We start from the raw sequence: 20,504 nt of genomic DNA on the forward strand, positions 1-20,504 counted from the left end.
AAGTGAAGAATATCGCATGATGAACACACTTTCAGTAGAAGCCATGCAAGAATGATGCTCTTAATGATGTCAATTTAAACAAACACACGTAAGCTATCATCAGGTACTGATGGCCGGATAAGGGTTCAGGATTTGGGACTATTCACAATCAAACTGCTATATTGATTCGCTATTTCTGAGAACTGACAATGAAATACAGGGGGAACTTGCAATCCGAGGACAATGTACCAACTACCTTCCTCACCTAAACAGCCAATTAAAATAATAATACTCCTGAAGCAAAGAATGTCCTGTGATCAAACATACCCTTAAGTTGAAATAATAACACTCTTTAAGCGACCAGTTGGGATAATGATGTTAGTTTAAGAAAATAGATATAAAATCTGTACAGGACCTGGTAGCTGGATAAGGGTTTAGATTTTGGAAGTATTCATAGCCAAACAATACATTGATTGGCTATTTGTGAAAACTCAAAATGATATTGAGGGAGTATTTGCAACTTATGGACAATGAATATACTATTTTCTTGCCTACAAAAAAATAAAATAATATACTAGTTACAGATAATCAAATGTAGGCCCTCGTGAGGATTGGTAGCTGGGACAGTGAAGCTTGTGGGTTTATATAGGGTAAAAATACTATCATGGTGGCTACCCATAGCCTGCATTCCATATCTTCCACTTTTGTCCTGTTAGGTCTTTAAATGGTCATTCATTTAGCGGTTATCCATTCTTTTTCACATCTTCCACGGTCCTCGTGCTAGTTCTGCACAAGTTCTGCCCCCACCCATATATTTTGGATAGTTCCAATTATTACATTTGACAAGCACATGCAGTAGATGCTTCCATCGCACACTAACCAGCGTTTTTTCATTACTCCAATATCCTGATGTGCATTCACAAACATTCCCAGCCTATTCATATGCTAGTAGATTAAATCGGCCTTGGCCTTTTGAGCATGCATGCCAAATGTACATACTTGCCCAAGTAGGGATGCAATACAAGCACCAGTGTGAACAAGAGGGCCTTCTTTTCCCAAAGCAAGGCCACCTCCCACAGAACCAATGCTCCCAAAGATCTGTAGATTCCAAAGCAGCAAAAAAGGAAAAGGTCATCAACAATACACTGAGAGAGTGAACACTTCAAGTTCAGAAAAAAAAAACTGAGGAAACAAACAAATAAACTTGAGCATACTTTTCCAATCAATGTCCTGAAAAGGAGGATGCCAGGTGCATCAACCCCTGCACAAGTATGGGGGGAAAAAACCCATCAGAACAGTTACGTGTGATTCATACCTTTGGAAGGTCACTCAGACTATCAATGAGCCCAAACTCAAGAACAAAAATAACTGACCATTCAAGTAACCCTTGATTTCTGGAATACCAGATCCCGCTGCTGCAGGTGCAAATCTTGTGACAATATAAACAGAGGATAAGACTAGCGCCAAATTAAATAACATGTAGACTAAAAAACCAGCAAGGTATGAGTGTTGTATTATGGAAAAAGTTGCAGCAAATTTCCATCCAGAGAAATTCTCAACCGCAAGATTGATGAAAAATGCAGCCAACCCTGTGCCTGAAATTGTAAAAAAATTGAAACAACACAAAATAAGACGTATCAGTAGATGAAAATGAGAAATTTGAAATAGATTCAAGTGATGGGGCATGAAGAAGCAAAAAAGTAACAGAGCCATTGCTAGTCCAAGCAAAAGAAACATCAAGTTTTCTCTTTGAAGAAAGTCCATAACTACCCACAGTGCCCCTTCCCTTTGTAAATCTCAGCATATCAAGGTAACATCTGTCAAACAGCTAAATGAAATGCCACCTAGGAACACGTCAAAATGAGTAAAAAGCTGCTAACAAATGGCCAAAATGTCAAAGTTTGCATATAGGTGCTGCCTTGGAACACGGTGTTATAGGGGTTTGGAAGAACTAGCATTAGAAGCACATTATATTAAAGATGGAGTTGACAACACAACTCCATCCTCAGACCATAGATCAACACCATCCCAAATGAGTCCTTGTTAATGCAATCTTCAGAGGTGGCTTGAACATTTATACATGTTTCATCACCAATTCTCGGAAATAACAGAACTGCGTGAAACTAAAACATGCTTCCAAATAACTTGTAGAATTTGCAATTCCATAAATTTGAAACTCATGCTTTGTCAGTAAACTGAAATCACGTTTCCAACTGAATGCAAGACTCCCAACGACAGCCACACATGTATGCCATGAAATGATCCCAAATATTTCCTTAACTTGAGACCAAAGGAACAACCGCGTCCGATTTTACTGAATCGTAAGTAAAATCGCTGTCAGTAACTGAAACATTGTTCAGTTCTTCAAATGATGACAACCAATTTCAGGGGCAGCACGTATTTCTCATTCTTCCGCTCAACCTCCTCATTTTGCTGAATTAAAAGTAATCCAAATCACTGTAAATAAATCACTTTGTCAAGTTCCCCGAAAGACAATAACCAGTTCTGGGAGCAGCTTACATTTCTCAGATTTGCACTCAACCTCCTTTTATCTCGGGCCATCCATCAAACGCCTAAATTGCACAGTGCTATTCATAAAAAAATGCCACCAAATCATGCTGAATCCGTTGACAGAAGCAGTTTCAATCTGATCTGTCTGCTTCAAATATCTTCCTATTAAAGTCGTTTGTCTCATCATGAACTAACCACTTGATAGCAACAACGCAAATTTACCACGAGAAACACAAGCACACTTCCACGAAGCAATCTACTTCTCAAAACATGGATCGAAAACCCAAATAAACGAACCGAAAGAAGAAAATAATACAATTATCCGATAAAACCTTCAAATTCTGCTTAACATATTGACTTACCAATTCCAATAAGAAGAGAGAAGAACCATTTCACCATTATGTGGTAACATCGATACAACTTCCCCCTTTGCGCCTAAAAAACATATGTAATAAATAAAGTCTGGCCAGTGAAAGTTCAAGATCAACGGTAAACCCTATAAGAATCAGGACATCCGGATCCAGAAAGGAGCGCGACAAGAGAGAGAGAGAACCTGTTCTTCCCTGTATGCATGGTTCTCGATAATCTCGTAGTCGAGGCTCTCGACGCCGCTGGAGCCGAGCGTCGCGAACTCGATTCCCTCGAGCTCGTCGGACGCCCTCTCTGAGTCAGGCAGACGAGACCACGCGTGCCTCGCCGATCCGAGTCCATCCTGGATGTAGCTCGACAGCATCTCCCCCTGCTGTCGAGCCGAAGAACACGGGAGAGAATCGCTAGGACTCGGCGACTACCCTTCCGAGTCAGAGACCCCGAATCTCACGCTCAGGAGGTTTTCGCCTTTTCCCCAGAGGCCAGATCTCAGTGAGAGAGAGAAGACTGGTAAGCAGGTCCCGTGAAGATCGAGATCGAGATCGAGATCGACAGAGAGAGACCGATGACTTGGTTCTTCTCTTACTCCTCCCTTCCCGTCTCTCGCGCTGTCACTTCTATTCCAGAATTTGTTTAAAATGTATGCGTAAGTCTTGAGCAATTGACGTAACCATGTTTGCCTTCACAACGTTAACGATCCGTCCCTCACATTTACACCATCAAATCAAGCCTGTCCGGTTGTGATCTCAACCCTGCAGTCCTACAACCTTTTTCTTCACTTGTTGAGAGTAATGATGTCATTTCATTCTAAGAATCATTTCATTTTATCATTTACATTCAAAACACGAACTTGAACTGCTCATACATAAAATGGAGATGAATTTGTAAATAGCACCAATAAGAATGAACCGATCCGTCTCTCATAAATGCCTAAGAAATCTTTTGATTTGCTTTCGCTTAATTAGAGAGTAAAGAAGCTCCGCCGTAATTTTTAAGGTATAAATTTTTTCTGCTATAATTAAGAAAACAGACTAGTTTATGTGTTCTTAGGACAGGTGGAATTGGAATCTCTAGATCTCCGCTCGTGTTTGTTTTAGTGGACCAAACGTTAAAACTGCCGCCCACTGTTTGGTGAAATTAGGAATGGATGAGGTGTCCAATATGTCTGGCGTTTGATAATAGCAAGCCATGCTAGTTTGTTTTGTTCATCGTTTTTCGTTGATGGCAATACGTGTTTATCTATTGTGTATGTTCTGTTTAATGATTAATAGGATTAAATAAAGAAACAATAAGATTATAACTAAGTTCCAATTTTAAATGTTTCTATTGTCACAATATGAAAATTATTACATGTCTACGTCAATCAATGCCATCACACAACATTTAGGATGAGTGGGAGGTTCATTTCTACCACCTGAAAACGAGAATTGAAGGCCCCTTCATTCGCATTGCCTCTAGGATTTTAAGTTGCATGGACATCACATATGATAACAGTACACGTTTCAATTTGAATGTTGTGTTCCCTTCACCTTGAGACGCAAAAATATAGCGGCCAAGGGATCAAAGTAGAGACATGTTTTTTAACAAGTTTGTACCCCGACCAACTATGCTATGCTTCTTAAAATCTACATAAAAAAATTATAGGAGATTTATGAGTTACTCACAAAGTGTTGGCATTACCAAATGACCCCTAAAGATTAATGGCCTTTTTTTTTTGTTCATTTCCAAAACATGAGGATCATTTGTCATAAGAGTAAAAGGGAAGTGCTCATTTGTAGTTTTTTTTTTTTCACAATCAAACAATAAGAAAGTTAAAAGGGTCCTTTGCATGTTGAAGGTCACATATTGGCATATACCAATAAAAAGGATAAAAAGTTCATAAAATATGAACAAGCAACACACAATCACTATAGTTACAGATAGCTGCTGCCATGAATCCCCAACCTTTGGTCTTTTTAGTTGACTTCTTGAACGTGTGTTGCTACTGGAATAGCATCTTCGCCATCATGTAGACTTCCAATTTATAGTTTACTTTCTTAAAACTAGAAAATGACAGTACATATAACTAACAGTCTTCTCATGTGTCATATATCTCCAATACCACATAATATTTTGGAGTAGGTTTAATCGTCGACTTTGTACAATAGTTGTACTAAAAGGCAAACAAAAATCAGTGCATGAAGTATGATAGTCAAATAAAACATCAAGAACCATTTACATAATATAAAAATGAAAAATCAAATGTCACTCAAATAAGTGTTCAATGTCTTTTGCATGAAGCACAAAGAGAATAAAGACATACAACATAATGAAAGATAGCTTGCTGAAGATAAAGTCATGCCACATGTTTAAGGTTATGTACACACAAACTATGTTGTTGCAACCACAACCCTAGATTTTCTTGTGAACGTTCATCGTTATTAACAATCTCATCTACTTCATCATCATTTATCTCACGAAAAGCATACTATTAAGTGTTTGAATTATGGTGTATTATAAATTATGAAAAACACATGTTGCTTACACATTTTTGACTCATAAAAGTATTGGATATAACACATGAAGCTTCAAAATATTGAACTTACATATGTAGTATCGACACTTTCTATATGGAGTCAAGGATCTCTCGACGCTTGGGGATCCAACACCTACGAAGTAATATTTGCCTATCCCATAACTATAACAATTGGCTTTATTCATCAAATGTTGTTTACCTGTTTCAGTCACTTGAGTTGTGGAACAAAAAGTCACTTGAGTTGTGGAACAAAAAAGTTTGAATCTCTGTTGCAGATGAGCCAAGGGCAAGGAAGAAGGAAGAATCAAAATGGGAAGGTGGGGGTGCAGAGGTATGTGTGCATGCATGGCACCTGCCCTTAAATGTGGGCCAGGGGTCCACATGCTATGTACAGTGCACCCGGGTGGGTGCATGTAACCATCTCCCATCAAAATGATCAAAACGAGGAAGGGTTGTTTGAAAACATGGTTTTTTATTGTGTATCTAAAAGGAGTCAGTAGCTTTATTTTAGTGCGGGATGAAGGTGAATGTGTTTGAACGGAAAAGGAAACTATGGTTCGGAGAGTGATAAGTGGGAAAGAATGGAAGCCTTTAGATGGTCGATTTTTGTTTTAAATTTTCAAGCTGTCAACTTCATGGAAAATGAACAAGACAATAATTTCAAAACAAAACCCAGCATCAAAAAATAAAAAGGAAACGAGAGGTTGAGCAAACTTCCGGTTCTTTTTGGTCAATAGATGACTTTTCTTTTTTTGTGAAAAGCTATAAAAAAAAAAAAAAAAAACAAACTATTTCTGGCGCAGAAGCGGCGAGAGAATGTGAGTCGTGCTTCGATCGTTATCTTTTGGTATGGAAGGGATAGCAGAAAACTTGTCACGCTTCCTTGATCCTTAATAAATAATGCCGGCCGGTCTTCCTCGATTGGTGCGCTTCTCTAGTGCGTTCTTGTATCGATTTCGGCATTGTGGAACATGATTCTGGAAACCAGTTGGTGGCCGTCCTTCGTTTCCCTTTCCCACCATCGTTGTCGGAGATGGGATGTCCCTTTACGACTCGAAATTGGAATCCTACGAGTGGAACACTAACAGCTCGGCTCTTAGATCGAGCGTGACCAGAAAGAAATTTTATACCAGAAAACTTTTTCTGGTTTTGTTATTTATGTCAAGACGGAAAAGGAGTGGCTGCAGTCAAGGGCACGATCAACCTTACTTGCCCTTGCCCTTGCCCTTGCTCAGCCCATCTTTTGGCTGGCCGCAAAATTAATGTTGTTATAATTTCTTATTTAGTACAAAATAAAGTTTTGACATCGATCACAATTTTTTTTTTCATTATTAACAATTAAGTCGTTGTTTCATGTATCTATCTGCCCCAACATATTCATCAAACACAATAATATAGTGTTAAATAGTGTTTCATGAATTTGTTCCTATTGCCAAACAAAATAAAATATATCGCCAAACGATTCATATAGCATGTCAATTAAACATGGTTTACATGCAAACCCTAATTTCCTTATAATCAGTTTTTGCCTTCAATTATCTCCACAAGCTATAAGTTAGCGTTTGGATTGCAGGGCAAAATCTGGTTGACTTTTTCAGAAAATGCTTTGCATTTACATCAGGTTAGATTTTATATTTGTTGGTCTTCAAAGCAAATTTTTGGGAAAAATTGAAAAGTTGATTACTAAAATGGAAAACGTCTACTTGGTTTTCATTTTTCCGCCTTCTGCCATTTTTCCGTTGGAGGTCGATCGGAAAAAAAAAAAATTCCGTAAGTTTTCAGAAAATTTGAGTACAAAATCTAATATTGCCATTTGCCACCACTCAACTAGCTGAAAAATGGATTGACCAGGCTTGCCCTTGGGAGAGCACTTTCCATGTTATGCCATTCACTGTTCCCACGTCTTTACAAAAGGGGCATTTTAATAATTTTTTTCATGTTCTACTTTCGCCTTCATAGGGGAGGGGCCTTCCACGATCCCTTGTTTCCGTCCACAATATATAATTTGCTCTACTCTCCTGCTCGCAATCTTCTTTGATTATTTTTTAAATAATAATTAATTAGAAAACGACCGAACACAATAACATAGCTTAGCTGGTCGAGCTAGCAAACTTTGAAACTCAGTTCATCAATTCGATGAAACTGTCCACTACTCCGTAACCATGTCACACAAACCATGCGACCAAATTCAAGGTGCATTCGATGCGACCATAGTCTTTGGCCGCCAAAAACCTTTGGTTTTAACTTCGTTCAAATGTGAAAATTATGTTCATTAAATAACAAAATAAAAATAATTATGAATATATGGCCAACTTTTTGTGTCAGCGCTAAATTACCAATTCACATTTATAAGTTCAAAAACAAGTCGCAATTTGAGGGAAATTCATAAAAGGACGCCCACAGTTCGCTAAGAAGTATTAATTTCTTATATTAAATGAAAAAAAAATATTCATTACTATCTATATCTGCTCCGTTCGTTCATCGTTCTTTAAAAGAAAAATGTCTTTCATGAGCCACGGGATAAGTAGTTTCGAATGAAGGGCATAGTTTGTTTGCCTGTTTTTTTTTTTTTGGTTCAAAGTTAAAAAGTTTTTTTGTCCGCAGGCGGCTAAGCATTACTTATCTAGAAATTGAATTCTCGTTTATCAAATTTTAGAAGTTTAGCAGTAATTTTTATTTGCCCAAGTTTTAACTATATACATCTTTTAAAAAGGTAAAAATATGTAATCTTTCCGCTGGCATCGTGGTTGCCCATGTCACGCAACCTTGAACAATTAGTACACTCATTAACAAGGAACACAAGTGTTGTGTTTATGTCTTAAATTAAGAATTGCGGTGCCTCACTAAATTAGGTGGAGATTATACTACTTAGTATGGCAACTTACTAAATATTTTCTTGACGGATTATCATGGCAGATTTTATCTACTTGGTTGACATATGAATGTCAACTTATCTTCCTGCAACCGTATATAGTTAGTCTGATCACCAAGTCACCTTATTTGAAAGATCTTGAATAGTTCTGCAATGGAATATCTGTGCTACCAAGAAAGTACTTGGTGCGACCACTACTTCTACTTGTAAAGATGATAGACGAACAATTATACATAACGAAAGTGGAGATTTTGTCAAACAACCTACACATATCTCTAAACTAAAGATACTCAAAGAGGCACTAGATCCTTTTCTTTGTCAGTTAAAAATGAATTGCTTTCCAATGAACGATAATAGTTTTCTTCTCCTTGAAAGTGACATGTGTCTAGTCTCCCAGAATTGTAAATCTGCAAATAAGTAACATTCTTCTTCTTCTCATGGATGTTCGACGAGAAAGTACTGAATATGTGCCATAAAATTGATGGATCACAGATATTGACTTCATTGTCGTCTTTCGTTAAAAGGGCATTGTAAGTGAGCAGAGTAATTCATCTTACTTTTTAGAAGAGAGCCTACTCAACCTCTTGATCTTTTAGGGGTATGAGGCATGTTGTCGGTACCTCGTGATCAAGGATGGAGCCAATGAAGGGGCCTTGGGGCCCCTTAAAAAAGATTAAAAAAATTTATATGTAAATTTTAGAAAATTTCAATTTTTTTGTATAAAAATTTTGACAATTAATATTTTGGCCCTTATCAAAATTTTGAAACTATAATTAGTCTTTCCTCATAAAAAGTTTCTGGCTCTGCCCTTGCTCAAGATGCCGCTCCTCACCGTTCTTCAACTTGCATGTCAATAGCCCTTAATTTGAGGCAAACGATAGTTGACACCTTAAGGATTTGAAAGGAAAACTGGCCGCTTATGAGTCCACGCCAACCCCATCAGAAACATACTCTTACTTTAACATGTTCACACTAAAAGTACCACCAACACAAGCGCTTAGACTTTGCTTTAATAAAATTATAAGCCAAACACTCGATCCATGAAGTCCGGTGGAGTAGTCGATGCTGGCAACGAGATTTGTCTGGTTGGTAGCTTCATTTGACTGAGAGATGGGGCCGGTAATATATATGTCTGCTCTTGCTTGAGCAACTTATAGATATCCCTTTTCGGGTCAATTTTTTTCGTTTTAATAAATTAGCCAAGCAATACATCCATTATTTAAAAGTTAAGAAAACAACCTTTTCCTAGTAAAATTTATGCTTTCAGTTAATCAATGTATCTTCTTTTTCTCAAAAAAGATGAGTGAAAGTTTTATAAACGCAACATGGGACAAACAAATGGATAGGTTGCCACTTGAGCTAGGGTTTTATTAAGGTTTGGGATTGGGTCAAACCGGATGGGCTGGTCTGGCTCGACAAGGAGTTGGGCTCAGACTCACATGGAGTTGGGCTCAGACTGAGCCACAGCTTGTGACTTTAGTTTTTGGCGACCATAGTTTTTGGCTGCCAAAACCTTTTGTTTTACCTTTGTCCAAATGTGAACATTATGTTCATTAAATAAAAAACTAAAAAGAATTATGAATATATGGCCAACTTTTGTGTCAGTGCTAAATTATCAATTCACTTTTATAAGTAACAAATAAGTGGTCAATTTGAGAGAGATTCTTAAAAGGACGCCGCCCACGGTTCGCTCACGAAGTATTAATGTCCGATATTAAATAACAAAAAATATTCATTTTAAAATGAAAATATCTTTCATGAGCCATGTGATAAAGTTTAGCAGTAGTTTTTATTTGCCCAAGCTTTTATATATATATATATATATATATATATATATTTTTTTTTTTTTTTTTAAAAAGCAAAAAGTACGTAATTATTCCGCTGGCACCGTGGTTGCCCATGTCAGGCAACCTTGGCCACTCCTATAAAATGAAAAGAACTAAAAGAAAACTTCAATCGGTGCAGACATTTTGAATGGCGGGCGATGGCTGGATTTAGATCATGACAAAAATTTGGTAATTATGTTTCAATGGATCAGATATATTCTTAACTATATCCATTTTTTCAGATATTTAAAACGTTTTGGATTCAAATTCGTATTCAAATATCAACCCAAAAAAAAAAAGTCATATCTAAATTCGAATCTAAAATCCATTTTAAACAATTGGAATATGATCCCTATCCAATTTTTATATTGACATCCCAATCCAAATTGGGAAGCAAAATTAACTAATTTTCAAAATGTAAGAGAGTTGGATACAGGACATTCGTTTTAAACTAAACTTCAATCCAAATCTGAATATGATCGAATGTTTATGTATGTATATCCAATCTGAATTCAATCAGATGTCATTTATTAAATCTGAATATCTGATCCAATTTCATGATCGAGTATCAAAGTCTTTTTCCATATCCGTTTTCTCATAATGGTTCGATTGGACATTCAAATATCCGTCTAAGTCCGATACATTGACAAAACTTTTCTCACCGTCGGTGAGGATGCTGGTTTTGGAGGGGGTTGAAAAACCTGTCCGTCAGCCCCTAGTTAATTTTCTCAAAACTTGACCTCTATCATCCAAACAGCCACCAACATAAAACCAGGTCTCGATATCACAGCTTTTTTTAGCACTCAAAACCATGTGTGCCAGCGCCTTTCCTAAAGCATTACAATTCTGATATGCCCGTCTAAGCTGAAGTTTGCTCTACTCTTACGCCAAAGCTAAGCGTCTGTTTCTACGTAAATTCAATTGGAAAGCTCAGATCCTTTAATTTCAAGTAAGCGATGACAAGCAACAAGTTTTGTTTGGCTTCGTTGTCATCTTTCCTTAAGAGGATACTGCAGTCGATGTCTTTCTAGTGAGCAGGAAAAGTAATTCATACAATAATTGAAAAGAGAGTCCTTCTAGATGAGAGCAGGAAAAATAATTCATACTACCACTTAAAAGAGAGGAAGACTCTCACTCAACCCCTTGTTCCGTTACCCGTTTGACAATAATAACAACCTGTTACTGCCCCATAAATTTTGATACAATAACAACTTTGTATTGTTGCTAAACATGCTGTTAGGATCCAAGTCACACTTTTAGAGGTCGTTTGATGGCTACAGGACACCCAGAACAGGACAGGCGTGTTCTGTCTATTAAATTTTTCGTCAAACGCCGTCCACCGGACAGGCTGGACACAATGAACAGCTGGACACAAGTATAAATAGATTTCCTGTCCCCTTCCGTTCCAAGCTTACCCTTGGAACGGACGAGACAGAACACTTCCTCCTCCGCCCGACGACCACGAGCCCCGACCTCCAGCCCTCGACCCGTTGCCTTTCTCTTCTCCTCCATCTCAGCCCTGAACTGCCTTTTTCCTCATTTCTGCGCCTGTCCCCGTTGTCTTTCTCTCCTTCTCCTCCTTCTCGCCCCCGTGCTGCCTTTCTCCTCCGTCTCTGCCCGTCTTCACCGTCAAGCTGCCCCAGCCCTTCACCGTCAAGCTGCCCTAGCCCTTTTCGGCCCCCATGCTGCCTTTCGTCGAACAGAAATAGGTGAGTGTTTCCTTCTTTTTTGTTTTTGTTAATCTTCACTTCCCCTACCTGCCCATCGCCCTTCCCCTCTCTGTCGGATTTGGGTGCCCTAATCAGACGAATTTTCTATCTTCAGAAAGAGGAGAGCATTTGCAGCGGCCCCTGAGCATCGTCGTCACACCTCCTCTTCTCAACGTCGCAGACTCATCTGCTCTGCCTTAGCAATCGTCCTCCTCTAGTCGACGTCTCAGAGTCCTCTGCTCCACCCTAGGAACCGTCGCCGCACCTCCTTTGCTCCCCCTGAGGAAGCTGCCCCTCGCCATGCCCGTTCCACAGGTATGTCCTTGTCTTACGGCTCCTTCTCCATTTACTAAATCAGTAAACTTTGAATGTGCAAAAACAGCGATTTCTCCCTCGATTAAGTTTTATGACCGTTGAATGTTTTTCTTCGTTTCAATATATGTATATTTTGGGAGTGTATGCGAGTTGGTTTTTATGTATCCTAAATCCTTTTCTGAATTGTAATTATTTTGATGCCCTACACTGTAATGCGGAGGTTTTATCTTATTGGCCCTGTGGCTAAGCTTTTCTTCTTTTGTTTTTAAAAACTTAAACCATTTATGCTAATGGTAGATCATCTTTGGACTCTCTAATCTGGAAAAATTGAGTCGATCAAAATGGCTGTTGAAACAGTCAACCCTTCTACGAATTGTCAAAACTGTAAAATACTATGTTCTTTATTTTTTCTTTTGAATGCAGTCCGTATGGAATCTTAGTGAAAATTTGGTGATAAACCAACAAAAATTGTGTAATGCGTGCTTTTGTACTATGCCTTATACTCTGGATTCTTGTAAAAAGGGCATGACTTCGTTCAAGTCTCAGCAGATCATTGTATTCAGTCCTATAACTTATGCATAGAATTGGAAAACTGTTCGAGTGAACTTTCTTTGAATTAACTTTCATGGCAAGCTCTGACAGATCAACAGTCTTTTTGAATTGATCATCTCTCTCTATCTCTCTCTCTCTCTTTCTATATATATATATATATAAAGAGAGAGAGAAGAGAATGAGAGAAATTTACAAATCTGGATCCATTGACATATCCCAATTTACATTAGATTGGCATAAATAAAACATATTGCAGACAAATTCTTATTTTATCTTTCATAATTGTAATTAATTTTGTTTATTATGCAAACAAACGACAGACAGGACGAACAGAACAGACAGAACAGACACACATAAAACAAACGCTGGACAAAAGGAACATTGTGTTCTGTACCTAAAGTCATCAAACGGTGGACAATGAACACCATTGTCCAAGAGGACATGACAGTAGTGTAATGGACAGGACGTCCTGTCTGTCCTATCCCAACGGACAGCAATCAAACGACCTCTAAGAGACAGGATGCCACCCTCGTCGCACTTCAACTTGTGCATTAGCGATTCTTCGTTTCCAGTACAAGAGAGTTACGTCTTGAAGATCCAAAACATGAACTAGCTGCCTACCAATCCTTAATCTGACCATTGAGTTAACCCCCTCATAGACATGCTTTTACTTTAACATGTTCATACTAAAAATAACATCTATACAAGCGTTTAAATTTTGCTTTAGTAAAGTTGTAAGCCAAACACTCAATCCATCCATGAAGCCCGGTTGAGTAGGCGATAATGGCAACGAGATTTATTTGGTTGACAGCTTTATTTGATGAGCGATAGGGCCGGTATATATGTGTATGCTCTGACTCGACCAACTTATGGATAAATTAGCCAAACAATTACAGCCATTATTTAGAAACTAAGAGGTCGTTTGATGGCCACAGGACACGCAGAACAGGATACGCCTGTCCTGTTTAGCAAATTTTTTCATCAAACGTTGGACACCGGACAGGCTGGACAGGACGGACGACTGAAGGAGGGTATAAATGATTTTTTTGTCCCTGTCCGTTCCGAGCTAACCCTCGGAACAGACAGGACAGAACTCATCTCCCGCCCCCCGACGACCCCGACCCCAACCCCAATCAATAAAAATAATATATAAACATAATTAATAATAATATATATAAATCAATAAAATAATATTAAAAATAAGCTATTGAATCGGTCCGAGCCTGAGTTGGGCGAGGTAAGTCGGACACCCGATCCGATATCTAGCCTTAGTTTTCATTAATACGAAACCCTTCAAATGCTCTTCTTATTACCTATTGATGGCGACACATGTAAATCTGGATCGAATGGATTCTGAGTGTAAAGTCTATTTCTAAATGAAAAATATTGTTTCCTAATTGGTAGGTGCAGCCATGCAGGGTGACGAGGCAGTTGTGGCTATGTTAAAACGATGGGGTACATTGTACTTTGTTTCGTTTGGCACTTAACGTTGCATGTGACGTGGGTTGCTCAGGCTCTCTCTATGGTACTGGACACTAAATCTTAACTGACTAACATTTTCAGATGTTAGACGCGTAGGTAGAACCACAAGTTTCACTGGAACTCAGAACACCAAACAAGTAGAGAGACATGGGCATCCAGGTAAAATTTACATTTAATAACATGAAAGACCTAGGGGTGGAGCCAGGATTTTCTTCAGGGGTGAGCCGACAGTCCAACCTCTGAATTCAGGTAGGGCCAACTGAATTCAAATCTAAAAAATACATTGCGTAATTCAAAAATTTTATTTTTTTCAATGTAATTTTTTTTTTCATTAGCCGGGGTGGGGCCATGGCCTAAGCGGCCCCCCCTCCCTCCGCCCCTGGAAAGACCGATCCTCTTTTTTATTACGGCTTCAGTAGCAGAACTACAAATTTCTAGTTAATCGGCACTCTCAGCTTAAATTTTGAATCTTAAGGGGTACTCATGTGTAGAAAATAATTAAGTTTCTATATGCAAATAAAGTGAAATTTGTTGACATTCGAACTCTAAGGAACACTCATAAGTAAAAAACTGGAAATTAATTAAGTTTTTATATATAAATAAAATAAATTTTGTGGGCTGACGTAGGCAATTGCCCCACCAGCTACAACTAAGCTCTGGCACTGTCGGGCTCCATTAAATATTTCGTTACATCAAATTAAAGAAATGGGTCAGTTGCGGATGTGCCTGCTCTTTTTCCTTAATGCCTTTTGAGAGCTTTTTTCTTGGGTAGTTGCAAGCAGGCGTACACTTCTTCACATTGTGATAGTGGTTGTTGTCAATTGTCTATTGTAATCTCCAATTAGTTGCATACATTTTTATTTATTTAAATGTTGCTTTCAAACACGTTTACACTACAAACAAATACGTATTTATGACATGCGGGAGAAGTTGTGTTACTAGGATTCATCTTTATTAACGTTTCAACTGAACGTCAATGAAGGAGAACCATTATTGGCATGTGGTGGATCCCCGTCGCTCAAACTTGTTCCTTTTTTTATCGTTCATATGAAGAAACCTATAACGATGAAATCGCTTACTTATATAGGTTTATTACGGTGAAAACTTTTATCGACGCGTTATAATCATCAGTGAAGATTAGTTGTTACTGACACACTAGCCAGATGTCAGTAAAGGTTTGAGTTTGATGAGCGTGGACCCACATCATTGAAAGTTTGTTGTTCTTTTGTGGTTTATGTGAAGAAGCCTACAGCGGTGTGGCACTTCACTGGTATATGTCTACGGCAGTGAAAACTCTCAGCACTGCAAAGTAAATGTCAGTAAAGTCAATCATTACTGATTGGTCCATAAAACGACGCTAAATACATATAGAAAATTCACATATTGAAAGTCTTTAGTGATGTTTTTCCACGAAACGTCAGTGGAGAACTTATTTTCATTTGTCTTCAATGGCGTTTAAATTCCTGTCTCCCCTTTCCCATCCATATTTGATTTAATCTTTTGGTGACACAAAAAATTCATGTCAATATGTCTGCCTTATAAAAATAGATGTACCCTCCTTCTTTTCATGCTCTCTTCCTCATTTCCTCATTCAATTTCATCCCTTTCTTTTTCTCTCTCCGACTCTCTCTCTATCTTTCCTTACGCATTTCATATGGCAATTTTTTTTTTTTGCTACATTGATTTTAGATTGTATTGCCAAAAGAGTATGCCAGTTGCCAATTCAACTATAGATGCTACAATTTGTCAATTGTCATGAGTTCCTTTTTTATTTTTGTAATCTTTCTTATTTATTATTTTTCTTATTTTTATTAAATTTATTTAGGCCTTGTTTGGATGCAACGCTAGAAAAACTAGTTTTGAGAAAACAAGTTTTTTTGATGTGCTTTTGAAACCTGGTTTTACTATTTGGATAGCATACCACAAAACAGTGGCGGAGCCAGAAATTTTTGGCTATAGGGCACTAGCAGCAGCCCTGCCGGCTGCTGGCCTGCCGTCCTTGGGCCTTGGCCGGTGGCCCTTGCAGCCTTGCCCTTCGCCGTTTCATGGCTTCGGCGATTCACCACTTCGACCTTCCCCTTTCTGAGTTTCGGTGAATTTGGGCGACTGTTTTAAGTTTCTTGGTGTAGCTGAATCGCTCATCGCTACTGGGACCCAATCCATTTCTGGCATGGGCAACCCGGCGTCAACAGGGGCGTGAAGCTCCATTCCACATGGAGCTATCTTGGGCTGGCGTGGGCAGGCGCCCACACCTGCCCCACGCTGGCTCCGCTACTGCCACAAAACTAGGTTTTCACTATTGAAAACTTGGTTTTTGTTTGGATGACCAAAAAATGGGTTTTTACAAACTGATTTCAGTTGACTTACAGTTCATTAGTTAATTAGTTATAACTATACATATATTTGGGTAGAGACCGCACTATTAGAAGAAAAGAAATGTTGTGTCAACTGATAGCCCAAATCTACAAAACGTCAGTTCCCAAACAGAATTAGTAAGAAAATGACAACAAGAAAAAAATAGCTGATATAAATGTGCATAGAGAACCAGCAGATAAGACAATTTGAAATTTTTGAAAGAATGAGTGGATCAAAGAAAATCTAATGACTTGGTACATATAAGCAAGAATCACAAATCTAGTATTCCATGCCTAAAAAGGAAAATAAGATGTACATGCATAGGACATTCAACAAGTACCCCAAAAGCATATTAAAAAAGAATGTTTTTAGTAACAAATCAAAGAAATAAATAGACTTCAGATACATAAGATACATATCAATAAGATGTAAGAAGAAAGAAAATAAGAAAGGGTAATTAAGGGTGAATTAGCTTGATCTTTTACATGTTATGTGAAGACTAGCATTACCAAAATAAATACACAGTTTTTGAAATCAAATGTGCCCTTATGAAGTATGCTCAAGAGCTCAAGATTATACACCATAAAATCAGATACAACAACCAAAATTTAGTGATTCATAGACTTTAAAAAATTATATCACTAATTTTACATAAAAAAATCATTAAGCCAACTTTAGTTTCTCATGTGAGTGGAGGCAAGTTGGCAACACTAAAATCAATCCACATCCCATAGATATGGTCTTAACTTTTAAGACTGATAGGCAAGCATTGGAATATCATTGTGGCTTCCAGTGCAGGTGCATTGCAGTGCTGTAGTGCAAGGACATTTAGAAGAAAAGCATAGGCTTCTCCATCCTGCAACAATATGGCATGATATACTAACTATTCAATGGACATTTTTTATATTCAAGATACCTATAGCAGTAAAAAGTTCGCTAGTATAAGTAATGGTACTTTTTCACATCAGTAAACATATTATTTTGCATCATTAAAAGTGTTACAACTTTAGTGACATTACTTTCGCCTTAGTAAAAGGAACAAAATAAAATGTCAAAAACAGTTTTCAATGACATTTAATCTTTCACGTTAGTGAGTGTTCAGTTTATTGACATAGTGCGGAAACGTCAGTGAAAAATATTAGCCACACTACTTTTATCATCGTTCATAAGAAAACATTAGTAAAAACTTTATTAACATTTTGCTTATTGTTATTGATGTTTTTCTCACGTTGATAAAAACCTCCCTTTTTTTATGTTTACCATCTACTTGTGCTGCCTTGCCTTGATGAAGAAGCCTATCCACTGCTTTTGTGGAAAGCGAGCCTCAACTTTCATGAGTTTTAAAGAAAACATCAAAGGATGCATGTTATCATCTTCATATTTGACCAGCACAATGGCAAAAAGCTGAAATGAAGTAGAAGAGAATAGCGTTGCAAAAAGTTATTAGAGGTTGCAAATAGAGAAACAAAAGTAGAAAGTCATGAGGCTGTAAAAGAGGTGAGTAGGTCTCCAATTCATCAAACTTTTATTCTAAATAGCGTGTGATACACTTATATCATTATACAAGGATGAACCTTGCTCAATTGGTTTCACCTGTCAAAACTTGGCCAGCAAATAGATGGACGTTATAATCAATTCTCACACTAGTTGCAACTTGCAACCAAATCACATATCTTGGAAAGAAATCACACATCTCAAAAGCAAATTGTACATTGTTTATATAGCTAACAATAACAAAATTTCACAACACATAATTTAAATGGACATTAGTTTTACCTAAAAATTAATAAAACAACCATCCAATAAATGAAATTGTACAACTTTTTTTTTTGTGGAAAATAGCTTATATTTTTTGTTTCTTCGAAGTAACATATGGCTTAAACCTCATATCCATTTTGCTTCCACATAATTTCTTTTTTTGGTCTAATTTTTAATCTATTTTTGCCTATAATCAAATTGTTCTTTACTGCATAATAAAAACAGATTAAAATTGATTTGTTGAGCTTTAGTACTACAAATCACTTGGTGGCAATGCTATTATCATTGATGCAGTTTTGGATATAATTTATAATTTATTTTAATTTTTGTTAACATATATTAAATTAACATGTTGTAATACAATCCAAAACACATGCCAATTATATTTACCCGTACAAGCAGTGAGTTTTGGGTCCAACTCTGGGGACAACTGGTGAATGTAAATATGTAGAATCAATACTTGGTGAATTCAAGTAAAACCATGATAGAATAAAAATATAGTACTCAAAAGAAAAATACATCTATTGCTTTGTATTCAAATATAACAATGAGTTCAGTAGTGTTGTGTGGACACTTTTCGTCTACAAAATGTTCTCAAAAAATATGACCTTACATTTAAAGAAAATTTATGCTATTACACCATTACACTTGATAATCAAAAATAAAATAAAATCCTAAAACAAAGTGGTGGCTGAGCCATGTGAAAAAAATCAAAACTGCTTCTGAAGATGCTTCTTTTGTTTGTCTTGATGTTGGGTGCATCCACAAAACCAATTAGCCTAGGGAGCATTAGCTGTACCAATCTCTGAAAGAGGTCCTCTGCACACACGGTAACGATGGATGAGCCATAATTCCACTTGATACATTGGTCGAGATACCAAGAGCAAGTTGTACGAGGGGGGTATGTCCGCAATATGGAAAGAAATGCAATAGTTGGGGCGTTCAATGATTATGTCCATGATGAGGGTTCATTTGCTGCTCATACTTCGGCCATCGTATCCATAGAACATGGTTTGGTTGGGGTGATACTTGTCTTTATATAAGCCCAAACCCTTGATTGTGACATTAGAACAAATATTTAAGCCACTTCCTTTGTCGATCAATATATGTGGTACAATCATCTTATTAATTTGGATGATGATATATAGTCTTTGTGATAACCTATTTCGAAAGATCCTTTTCTATAAAGGTGATGGATTGGTCTTTAGAGGCCTAAATCCAGTCTTCTTCAATAAGACATTCTTATAACGGGATGATTTCCTATATAATATTTGAAGAGTTATCTATGACTCATCATTACCTTGCAAAAGAAAGATCTTTGGAATTATGGTGAGATTTGAGGATGAATTCTTACATGTTATTCATCATACCTCTGAAATATAGAGGTCGCTTACCCCATTTGGTACCATGACTTGGTGTGAGCCACCTTCATCACAAGGTCAGATATGCTCTTTTGGATGACAGGGGAGCAGAGTAACTACAGTGGTTGTGGCCTTTCCCTGATTAAAAAATAATTTTTTTGGACTTCAGGAATGCTACCATTATCAATCTTGAGATTTTTGTTGATGAATTCTTTAATGATATTCTTGAAGACAAATCAATCCTCAGTGCCATAACCATGGGTACGATAAAACTTGTATCTCCTCACGAGGTTGACTAAGGGGAGTGAACTTCTGACCATAGCTCCAGCCTGGATGCTTATTCTTTCCTTCATCGTTTTCCTTGGGTGGTTGTGTGTTCTTCTTATGGTTTACTTCTTAGTCAAGCTTATAATTGTTGCTGCTGACTTCTTGAGCACTTGTATTTGCTATGAAGTGGGTGGAGAGCTAAATTTTACCTAATGTCTTAACATCTTCATTGTATTTGGGTGCAATGATTCCATCAAAATTGCATTCTTCAATTCATTCTTCCATTGAATCTTTTTGTTCGATCAAATCGGCAAAGGTCTTAATTGGAGTATTGTGGATGAAATTTTTCAATGGTTGAATAAGATTTTTCTTGATGAGTCACAGAACCTGTGTTTTAGAGATAGGCATTTTCATGTTGTTGCATTGGATTCTCCACCTTTGAGTAAATTCTTGAGCATTTTCTCTTTTTTTCTAATGAAGGTTGCAAAGGGTACTGAGAGTTGGAGCAATGGTGACATTGTACTCAAATCTCTCAATGAACATGTCAACCAATCTATCAAATATTTTTAATTTGACTATATTGATGTTTTCTTTGTACCATTGTGCAACGATGCCTTCAAGACTTCTTAGTAA

General features: G+C 37.4%; 1 protein-coding gene across 3 annotated transcripts in view; it reads right to left on the reverse strand.

The window, feature by feature from the left end:
* The window catches only part of LOC116256199 (chloride channel protein CLC-d), a 42,937-nt gene extending 39,451 nt beyond the window's left edge, over positions 1–3,486 (reverse strand). Inside the window, exons 1-5 of one of the 3 annotated variants that reach the window (XM_031632483.2) lie at positions 3,044–3,486; positions 2,853–2,925; positions 1,353–1,574; positions 1,194–1,240; positions 979–1,077 (exon numbers count right to left, since the gene is read on the reverse strand). In XM_031632483.2, the coding sequence (XP_031488343.1) occupies positions 979–1,077; positions 1,194–1,240; positions 1,353–1,574; positions 2,853–2,925; positions 3,044–3,223 (621 nt within the window). In that variant the 5' untranslated portion in view covers positions 3,224–3,486. The remainder of the gene's footprint in view (positions 1–978; positions 1,078–1,193; positions 1,241–1,352; positions 1,575–2,852; positions 2,926–3,043) is intronic. The other 2 variants (XM_031632482.2, XM_031632484.2) reach the window with 2 other exon arrangements.
* Positions 3,487–20,504: the final 17,018 nt, after the last annotated feature.

This window comes from Nymphaea colorata, chromosome 6 (genome assembly GCF_008831285.2).
Source record: "Nymphaea colorata isolate Beijing-Zhang1983 chromosome 6, ASM883128v2, whole genome shotgun sequence".
NCBI classification, from domain to species: Eukaryota; Viridiplantae; Streptophyta; class Magnoliopsida; order Nymphaeales; family Nymphaeaceae; genus Nymphaea; species Nymphaea colorata.